This window comes from Echinops telfairi, unplaced genomic scaffold (assembly GCF_000313985.2).
Source record: "Echinops telfairi isolate 266 unplaced genomic scaffold, ASM31398v2 ScPeMD7_7420;HRSCAF=8458, whole genome shotgun sequence".
Lineage (NCBI taxonomy): Eukaryota > Metazoa > Chordata > Mammalia > Afrosoricida > Tenrecidae > Echinops > Echinops telfairi.
In genome coordinates this window covers 20,673,936-20,685,385 of record NW_022111320.1, presented here as the reverse complement: position 1 = coordinate 20,685,385, position 11,450 = coordinate 20,673,936, and the positions used below count along the sequence as shown (strand labels likewise).

The 11,450-nt window shown below is 38.9% G+C and overlaps 1 protein-coding gene across 16 annotated transcripts in view; it reads right to left on the bottom strand.

Moving 5' to 3' along the window:
• Positions 1-10,638, bottom strand: part of LRRFIP2 (LRR binding FLII interacting protein 2) — a 114,144-nt gene extending 103,506 nt beyond the window's left edge. For 5 of the 16 annotated variants that reach the window (XM_045297591.1, XM_045297595.1, XM_045297592.1 and 2 more), the window contains exon 1: positions 10,557-10,637. In XM_045297591.1, the coding sequence (XP_045153526.1) occupies positions 10,557-10,576 (20 nt within the window). In that variant the 5' untranslated portion in view covers positions 10,577-10,637. Of the gene's footprint in view, positions 1-10,556 lie in introns of all 16 variants that reach the window. The other 11 variants (XM_045297596.1, XM_045297593.1, XM_045297597.1 and 8 more) reach the window with 3 other exon arrangements.
• Between the last annotated feature and the right edge of the window lie 812 nt (positions 10,639-11,450).

Sequence of the window (11,450 nt, the reverse complement as noted above, 5' to 3'; positions counted from 1 at the left end):
GGGTTGATATGCCTATATGATGGGTTTCAAAAAGTTCGGGGAAATATTCCATTGTCTTCTCATTCCATTTTCCACAAATTTTGAAGCCCTCTCATAGATGTGGGAGAATATATGAGAGTACACACATATACATATCAGAATAAATATATATTCTTTTTAAATCCACTGCAATCCAGCCAGTTCTGGCCCATAATGACCCTACAAGACTGGGTAGAACTGTTCCCCTGTGGTATCTGAGGCTGTACATCTTTACAAGCACAGCCTCATTTTTCTTCCTCAGAACTGGCAGGTTCAAACTGTTGACCTTGCAGATAGCCGCCCAACATGTAACTCACTCTGCCACCAGGCTCCTATATGCAGGGATAGGTGTTTATACATAATTGTATGTGCTGCATTAGTAGTTACTTATAAAATAGAGTTCATAACAGGCACAGTTATGAAAACTTTAGCTATATCAAAATAGACTCAGTGACTGAGCATAAAGACTAAAGACCATAATCTCAAGGGACATTTAGGTCAGTTGGCATAACAGAACTCATAGATAATGTTCTATACGTACCCCAGTTTAGTGAGCAGCATTAAGGGTCTGAAAAGCTTGCACGAGGCCATCTAAAATACAACTCTTAATCTTTTCCTATTTAGAGCTAAGGAGAGTAAAAAACAGGAAAAGTAATACAAAAGACTAATGTGCTACATGAACCAGATGGTACCTGGTTTCCATTACCAACCACTCTGACCAGGAACACAATCAAGGTTCCTAGTCAAAATAGAAGAAAAATGTAAAATAAAATTCAAATCCATAAGAAAGACCAAATTTAATAAGACTGATAGAGACTAGAGGAACGCGAAGACTATTATCCTAAGATACCCTTTTCACCTGGAACTGAAACCACCCTAGGAGGCTCTCTTTCAGCCAAATTAAAGAATGAACTATCAACAGTAACACTCCTGAGGAATGAACTATCAACAGTAACACCCCTGAGGAACATGCTCCTTAAAACCATCAACTAACCAAGACTAAACATGCACCACTTGCCCAAAAACAAGGATGGGAAGGCAAAGAGGAGCAAGGAAATTTGAGAGGGGTGGGGGGGAGGGACAGGGAAGCAGGGTGGAAATGAGGAGAATGCTTATGCCTTGCAAGGATGGCAACAAATGTCACAGAGCAATTTACTATGAATTGATGTGAAAGCAATTTGTGCTGTAAACTTTCACCTAAGGCACGATAAAATGTTAAAACAAGCAATCAACCATTGGTCATGCTAAAGCCACAAAGATTTACTCCTGTGTAAAGAGTATCTATCCTGAATAACGTGCTCTTTTAAATATATACCTACATGGAATCAAACTCCAAAGGTTAGATTAAGAAGCTTATAAGTTAGTGAAGGAATAATTGGGGAATGGTGGGTGAGAATGGATACGACAAATTTTAAGATATAATTAGTGTCCCTGAATTGTAGATATAAAAATTGTGGAAGTGGTGTGTGTGTTTTGCTGTATATAACAAAAAAACAACAACAAATAATTGTTTAAAACATTTCTAAGATTTCATCTAAGAGTTTTATAGTTTCTAGTCTTATATTTAGGTATCTTGGGCTGGATTCTCTAGAGCAGGGGTGTCAAACTGGCAGCCCACGAGGTAATTTTTTGTGGCCCACGATGCTCTGAAATAAAATGTACCGGGGGAACTGTGTATACGGTATTGCGTCGATCTCCCTAAGTGCTATTTTCTTCATAACATTTTTTTCTATTTTCATTTTATTTCAGAGCTTGAACTATTTACAGGTTTTTCTCTTTTTTGGTCATTGGTTTTCTGTTGTTTTGTTTTCTTTTGTTGCTTTGTTTTGCTCTGTCTTGTTTTTGTGCATATTATTATCTCTGCAGGTCCATCTAGGTAAGATAGCCAGCGTAAACAATCTAGAGGAGAGAACAACAAGACCAACAGTTCCAGGGGGACATGGGAGAGGGGGAGGTGGGGGAAAGGAAATGGGTGCTAACAACCCCAGGAATAAGGGAACAACAAGTGATCCAAAATCGATGGCGAGGAGGGTGTAGGAGGCCTCGTAGGGCTTGATCAAGGACAATGTACCCCACAGGAATTACTGAAACCCAAAGGAAGGCTGAGCATGATAGTGGGACAAGATGAAAGTAAAAGGAAATAGAGGAAAGAACTAGGAGGCAAAGGGCATTTATAGAGGTCTAAATACAGGCATGTATATATGTAAATATATTTATATATGACAATGGGGAAATAGATGCACGTGCATATATTTATAGGTTTAGTATTAAGGTAGCAGATAGACATTGAGCCTCTACTCAAGTACTCCCTCAATGCAAGAACCCTTTGTTCTATTAAACTGGCATTCCATGATGCTCACCTTCCCAACAGGATTGCTGAAGACAAAGCAGGTGCATAAGCAAATGTGGTGAAGAAAGATGATAGTGTCCAGCTATCAAAAGATATAGCATCTGGGGTCTTAAAGGCTTGAACACAAACAAGCAGCCATCTAGCTGGGAAGTAACAAAGTCCACATAGAAGAAGCACACCAGCCTGTGTGATCACGAGGTATCGAAGGGATCAGGTATCAGGCATCAAAGAACAAAAAAATCATATCATTGTGAATGAGGGGGAGTGCAGAGTGGAGACCCAAAGCAACTGGACAGCCCCTTACAGAAGGGTAGCGGGGAGGAGACGAGCCAGTCAGGCTGCAGTATAGCACCAATGAAACATACAACTTTTCTCTAGTTCTTTAGTGCTTCCTCCCCACACCCAATATCATGATCCCAATTCTACCTTACAAATCTGGCTAGACCAGAGCATGTACACTGGTACAGATAAGAACTGGCAACACAGGGAATCCAGGACAGATAAACCCCTCAGGACCAATAATGAAAGTAGCGATTCCAGGAGGGTAAAGGGAAGGTGGGCTAGAGGGGGAAGCGATCACAAGAATCTACATATAACTCCCTCCCTAGGGGATGGACAACAGAAAAGTGGGTGAAGGGAGATGTCGGACAGGGCAAGACATGACAAAATAATAATAATTTATAAATTATCAAGGGCTTGGGAGGGAGGCTGAGGAGGGAGGGGAAAAAATAAGGAGCTAATACCAAGGGCTCATGTAGAAAGCAAATGTTTTGAGAATGATGATGCCAACAAATGTAAAAATGTGCTTTACACAATGGATGGATGTATAGGTTGTGGTAAGTGTTGTACGAGCCCCCAATAAAATGATTTTTAAAAGAAAACAAAATGTTGGGCAAGATGGCAAGCACACTACAAGACCCTCTATAATAAAGACACTGGAAACCAAGTAACCAGAAACAGAGTGAAGTCAAATCAAAAAGAAAAAGGAAAAATTCAGTATAAGTCTTATAGGAGTATTTAGTTGGATTTTCATATCCAGACTACTACTTGTACTCACCCATCCCCTACCTCATAGCATGTAAACAGTTCCTAAGAGACCAGCTTAGCTCTGCAAAAAAGAGGGATGAGACAACTGAAGAGACTGTGAGGTCAAAGCCTACATACTGAAATATGTTCCTCAGGGTCATTCGCCCTGTTCCCATAATACCTGCCTCTCCCTGAGGGAATCTCTACATTGACCAGTCCCACCCACTCACTCAGTCACTCACTCTCTCAAAAAGGCAACTAGCTCAGGAGATAAAGGAAAGAAGGTACCTTGGTGAAAATAAACTATGCAAAGTAAGTTTCAGATATAACTATCCTCAATATCTTAAGAGTGTTAAACTATATAGATTGTAACAGTTAAACAAGAACAGTAGGCTAATATAATGGAACTTCAAAAAGTTCACAGAAAAATGTAATTATTATTTAATTCCATTTTCCACAAACCTTCTAAAGCGCCATCATAGATATGAACAAGAAAAAGTCACACAGTAAAAATAAGCTCTTGAAAATAAAAACAAAAAAAAAGCATAACAGCAAAAATTAAACATAAGAGAACTCAGCAATTCTGCTCCCAGATTCATAACCAGAAAAACTGAAAACATTACAAGGGAGCTTCAAAAAGCTCATGGAAAAATAGAATTTCAAATTATGAACTTTTTCCACAAACTTTTTGAAGCCCCCTTGTATATCCACACAAAAATTTAACATAGGAATATTCATAGCATTACTCATTAACAGTCAGAAAGTAGAAACAACCCATCTTCATCAGCTGAATCAATAAACAGAATGTGTACATCCATACAATGGAATACTATTCAGCCATAAAAAGAAGTACTGACTCATGTCATAAAATGGAGGATTCTTGAAAACATTGTGGCAAGGACAAGAAGCTAGTCGCAAATGGTACAAATTATAGGAAGCCACTAATGTGAAATGTTCAGAACAAATGAATCCAGACAGCAAGAAAGCATAATAGTAGTTGCCAGAGGTTGATAAAAAAAGAGAGGGGTGGTGATTGCTATTGAGTGTAGGGTTTCTTTTGGGGCTGATAAAAATGTTCTGAAACGGGTCAGTGGAGATGCAGCACAACCTTGAGAGTATACTAAAAGTCACTGAATTATATACTTTAATAGAAAGTGAATCTTTTAAAAAAGTGAATCTTATATGAGGATTACATCTCATTAATATTTAATAGAAAGCTTGGGGGGAAAATTACTCAAAAGCCTCCCTTAACACAAGAACACTTAGTTCTAATAACCTGGCATTCTTTGATACTCACCTTCCATACACAATCGCTGAAGACAAAATGGGTGCATAAGCAAATATGGTGAAGAGAGCAGATGGTTCCCGGCTATCAAAATATATACTGTCTGGGGTCTTAAAGGCTTGAAGTTAAACAAGCAGCCATCCAGCAGGGAAGCAAATAAGCCCACATGGAAGAAGCACACCAACCTGTGTGATCATGAGATGTAGAAAGGATCGGGTATCAGGTCTGAAAAGATCCAAAACAAACAACTATATAGATGTGAACAAGGAGGTTTGGAGGGGAGACCCAAAGCCCATCTGTAGACAATTAGATACCCCACACACACAGAAGGGTTATAAGGAAGGGATGATTCAACCAAGGTGTAGTATAGCACTGAAGAAACACACATCATTCCTCTAGTTCCTAAATGCTCCCCCAACCCACCCCACTACCATGACCCAGTACTACATTACATATTTGGCTAGACCGGAGTACACACATTGGTACAGATAAGAGCTCTCGACACATGGAATTCAGGACCGATAGACCACTCAGGAACAGTAGTGGGAATAGCGAGATCATGAAGGCTGGGGGATGGTCAGGGAGGGGGAAGAAAGAGAAAGGGGGACTCATCACAAGGTTGGATATATAGCCCCACCACCACCAAGGGGACAAATAGCAGAAATGTGGGTGAAGGGAAACAACAGACATGAAATAATAACAGTATATAATTGATCAAGGATTCACAAAAGTGGGAGGGTGGAGGAGGTGGGGGAGGGAAGGAGCTTATACCAAGGGCTCAAGTAGAAAATGTTTTAGAAATGATGATGTGCTCCCACTACCATGAATTCTATCTTGCAAGACTGGCTAGACCAGAGGATGTACACTGGTACAGATAGGAACTGAAAATACAGGGAATCCAGGACGGATGAGCCCTATAGGACCAGTGGTGTGAGTGGCAAAACAGGGAGGGTAAAGGGAGAATGGGTAGGAAAGAGGGAACCGATTACATGGAACTGTGTGTGGCCTCCTCCCTGGGGGACGGACAACCGAAAAGTGGATGAAGGGAGACGTCGGACAGGGCAAGATATGACAAAATACCCATTTATAAACTATCAAGGGCTCATGCGGGAGGGGGGAATGGGGAGGGAGGGGAAAAATGAGGACCTAATGTCGGGGGTTTAAATGGAGAGAAAATGTTTTGAGAAACGATGTACAAATGCGCTTTACACAATTGATGTGTGTATGGATTGGGATAACAGTTGTAATAAAAACAGTACTAATAAAATGTTAAAAAAAAAAAGAAATGATGATGTCAACATATGTACAAATATGCTTGATACAATTGATGTATAGAAAGTTATAAAAGCTGTACGAGCCTCCAATAAAATAAAAAATTTTTTAAAGAAAGCTTGGAAACTAAAATTGAGAAAATTCTCCAAGGAAATATAGAAAAAAGATAGGGATAAAACTTGAAAGAGAGAATATAAATATCAAAGTTCTAGTGTAGAGGAACTCATATTCAAATAAAAAGATAAAGAGAGAAAAATAAATCATTAATAAAATAAACTAACTTCCCAAACATTAAGGATAAGAGTTGCCACACTAAAAGGGCCCACAGAATGTTCAACACAAGTCCTGAGTCAAACCAAGGCTTATCATAGTAAACTTCAGATACAGGCCATATATAGGATTAACAGAATAGCTTCAGACTTCCAAACTAAATCAGGAAATAGACAAGAGAGTTATTCATTCATAATCCTGAATTGGAATGCTTTCAAATTAAACCATTCTAGCCTCATACTTGGTATAGACATCCCAGACCTCAAGACTCGTAGCATCTTTTGTACATATGCTACTACTTAGATATATTTCATTCAAGAGAGATGTGGCACACAGGAAATAAATTCAATGCAAAAGAGAGGCAGTGGAGATCAAGCCCCAGGAAGATGATATACATCCCAGGCAAAAAAACTATAGATTGAAGCTACAGACTCTAGAGGCATAAGGGAGGGCTGTCATCTCCACAATCTTTGGAACATCTACCTACTGTGAGGCAAGCCTGGTCTAAATTTTTATCTGAGCTTACCATATATACGCGAGTATAAGCTGACCCGAACATCAGCTGAGGCACCTAATTTTACCACAAAAACTGCATTAAAATTGTGCTGAAAAACTCGGCTTATACAGGAGTATATAGGTAGTTTGTCATGACCTCATCTTGTAGAAGTTCCTTCTCTCCCTCCAAAGGCCTAGGGTAGCTGACAACTTGTTTCACACCAGGAGAGCTGGAGCATAAGGACCATATCCTTCCAGATATTTGGTGCTTCAGTAAACTCTTCATTCTGCTTGACATCTGACGACAATTTGCCTCGTGTTTTCCAGCACTCACTAACAGACCTCCAGTGCCATCACTGGGGAATGCCAGAGTAACGTTATCAAGAGGTGACACCAAAATGACTGTCTATAAAACTTGGGGGCAGTGTTTTAGCAGAAACATATTATTTTTAAGAAAAAGACTCAAAAGAAGAAGAAAAAAAGACTGTCTCTATAGTTCGTTATAACAACAAAAACATTTTTTGGTAACCCCAGCTCATATGTGTCATTATACTTTCAAAGATAAGGTAGAATATACTTTGTGAACATTCTAATTCATTCTCGGTCATCACACTAATGCTGTGAATCACATGGCTTCATACACACAGAGACCAAAATAACTCACTACTGTTTTCGTTGCTGCCAGTGTTTTTATTAGTTGATTTTGTCCGAAAGTCTGGTGTTTTACCTATAATACTGTGGTGGGTAGTATCTGTGAATCTGTATTAACAACTTTTTTGAGGAAGTAGTAGTAACTAAAAGAACAAAGAACAATAATCAAAAAAGTCTCCTGCTCAGTTACTAATATAATTCCATGCAGAAAGATTTTACAAAATAATTTTCTTGTTAGTGTTCACATAATCTAACAAATATTACATTTAAAGCAATTTACCACTTTATCACATATTATTATTTAATTCTAACAAACATCACTACAGATTCTCACTTTATTGCTCTTTGCTGATAATATATTTTCCACACACTGAAGATGTGTGGTAACCCTCCATGGAGCAAGTCTATTAGTGTCATGTTTTTAACACTATGTTCTCAATCTGTGTTTCGGTGTCACATTTTGGTAATTCTCACAGTATTTCAACAATGTTCACAATACTATTGTTCACATAAACGACTACATACAGTACAATGTAAATATAACTTGTGCAATGGGCAGGGTGGGGTAATCACGAGATTCACTTTATTGCATTACTTGCTTTATTGCTGTGGGCTGAAACTAAACCTGCAATCGTTTTGAGGTATGCTTGTCCATTAGTTAGGTTGAAAATAGCATTTAAAAAATTGAGTTATAATTAACGTATCATACAATTCAATGTTTCAATCATATCAAGAAGGGCTGTGTAATCATTGTCACAATCAACTTTGGAACTTTTTTTTCCCTTTTTACACATTTGATGTTGATTCCCCATTTCTCCCACCCTCTCCCTTCATGTGCCCAGGTAATCATCAATCCCATTACTATCTTTGTAATTCCTCAATCCCAATGCCTTACAAAACTAGGGCAGGCACCAAGGAGGGATCACTAACAGTGACCATATAAAACTAATAGAGACCTCGATCTAATCAAAAGCAGCAACTATTGAAAATTTAGAAGAAATTTACACTGGGTTCATTGGGATATCAAATTATAAGACATTACATTCTGGCCTGAGTACCTGATCCCATCGACACCTTGTGATTACAAGGCTGGTGTGCTTCTTCCATGTGGGCTTACAAGGCTGGTGTGCTTCTTCCATGTGGGCTTTGTTGCTTCCCTGCCAGGCCTGTGACATTTCTTATCAACAGAATATAGCAAAAGTTATATAAGTTGTCTAACAGGCCCTGGTAGGATCTGCATGGTCAGAAGTTCAAAACCACCAGATACTCCACAGGAGAAAGGCAGGGCTTTCTACTTCTGTAAACAGTTACAATCTTGGAAACCCACAGGAGGGTGGGCGGTGGGGGGGGTTACTATGAGTCGGCATCCACTCAATGGTAGAGAGTTTAAGATTTGTCAAAAGCTGAATCAGCAAAAGTTGTGCGCTAGAATATATTTATAACAGCCAAGAAGAAAACCAGCAGAGGCTATGTATAGCCAAACACCTCATGGGATCTGGTTCCTTGGTTTAGAAATTTAGGGTCATGGTTTCATGAAACGCCCCAGTTAATTGGCCTCATAATTCATTTACTGTTTCTGTTCCACTTCCTAGTTCACTGAGTGGAACCTGGAGTCTTAAAGATTTGCAGTCATCCAAAGCACTGGGTCTCTACTCACCTGGAGCAACAGAGGAAGGAACATCAAAAATAGAAGGAGAAAACGGAAAATGTCTGGCTAATTGCCTCCAGGAACAACTGCCTCCTTTGCCAGGAGACCAGGAGAATTCAATGGCACCTAGCTACCATTATTTAACATTCTGATAATAGATTCTATAGAAAAATCACGAGCAAAAGGTAAAAAATATAGAAAATCTTTTAAAACTCTCATGGAACCCAAACATTCTGGAGCCACAAGGCTGGACGAACCCATGAAACTGTTATGAGATAACCATTAAACCTTAAATGAAAAATATCCCCTGACCACCAAATAACAGTTTAGCTTAACTAGGGTAACGTGTCTGCCATAAGCATTATGCTCTTTTAATATCTGTCTACATAGGATCAGATTGTCAATCTCAGACTCACTGCCATCAAGTCGATGTTGACTCACTGTGACCCTATAAGGCAGGGCAGAACTGCCCCTGTGAGTTTCCAAGGCAGTAACTCTTTCCAGGAGTAGGAAGCCCCATCTTTCTCCTGTGGAGGGGCTGGTGGTTTCAAACGGATGACCTTGTGGATCACAGCCTAACAATCACTACACCACCAGGGCTACTCAACCACTCAAAAGTTGCACAGGAAATCTAGGGGGCAGTGAGTTTATGTGACTGGTGGAGGAACAACTCAGGGAAGGTGGGTGAGAATGGGTACACGATCTAGAGGATGTAATCAGTGTCACTGGACTGTAGATGTGGAAACTTGAATTGGTGTGTCATACTGTATATATTCGTAAAACAACACAATTAAATACACTACAACCCCAAAAAAGCTATGGGACAGTTCTACTCTGTCCCCTAGGGTCACACGAAGTGACAATGGATGTCAATCTCATGACTATGTTACTTTTTAAAAAAACTGTGTGGCTAGCTCTTGAAACTTCTGGGGGTGCCTTAATGAAGTGATCATATTGGGAAATGCCACGTGACAGGAACTGCAGGTCGCCTTTGGGAGCTAGAGGGAACTCTAGGTGACAACAAGCAAGAAGCCTCAGTTGTGTAAGCACAAGGAGATTATTAATTCCACCAACAACCTAAGTGAACTTAAAAGTGTTTGCTTTCCCTGAGTTAAGTCTCCAGCCAACTACTTGATTACAGGCTCCTGAAACCCTAAAGCAGAGAAGCCATCTAAGCTGTGGCTGTGCTCCTGCTCACAGGAACTCAGGTAATCCATCTGTAGTGGAATGAAAGTATTCCAACCCTTGCTTACCAAACACTTGCTTCCAAGATTTTGCTATTAGAAACAATGCAATGAACTTATTTATTCATAAATGCACACTTATCTAACGCAAATGTCTTTAAGATGAATTCACAGAGGTAGAACTGCTAAGGTAAAGAATGCTTCCTTATGTTTTAAGAAGCTTTTAAATAGCAGGAAAGAAGTAAAATCATACAATATCATAAGCAGCAATTTGGTTCAATCACAATTATCTGTATTATATAACCATTTTTATCCCTGAAGGTATATTCTAACCAAGCACAAGAAAACACATGATACCTCTGTAGACACCATGGCATCGAAGATATTATTCAAATCTTCTAACATCTGTTGAAAACATGTTGAGAGGAGCAGGCAGAAATCATAACCACTTTCTACTGACCCCTGAAAGAAAGTAAAGTGTCCCATGTGAAAAGAGTATTGGGTTTGGAGTCACAGACCTAAATCTGAGTACAAGCTCCTCCACTAACTAGTTGGGAGACCTTGAAGAAGACATTTCTCCATTTAAAACATGTGATTAACAATTCCTACAAAAGAAAACTAAGAGAGAGACTCCACATATAAAGTTTAGTTACCGATAAAAGTTTAATAATATTAGCTATACTTTTCCTGTCTTTATCTGTTCCTTCATTTTCTAGTCCCACAAATTTAGTCTCAAAACTGTGAATAAACTACAAAGAATGTGCTGTGAAAAATAAGGCAGTGACCCTCTCATGTTCTTGACTTTCTACTCTTATATAACACTATTCATAACTGTCAGAAATCTAAAATTGATTTTTTTCCCCAACTTCTATCTTTAGTTTCAGTACTACAATGTTTGAGTCACAAAATTGGAATATTCATGGCATGGTTTTTTACAAAAATAGCAACATGTATGCTTACTAACTGTATTTAATAACTTTATACATAATGATTTAAATAATTTAATAAGATAATAATATTTTAACATTTTTACCCTTTGCAGACAGTATATTCTATTTAAGTTACAAAATAAGAGAGCCAAAAGATTATTCCTAGTCACTAAAATGTTTCTACTTAGGAAAGTGGGAGATGCTGAAAAAATAAAAGTTCTCAGAACATGTAAGGTAAAAATTAAATGTTTCCAAAGCCCACATGGAAGAAGCACACCAGGCTATGCAACCACGAGGTGTCGAAGGGATCAGGTGTAAGGCA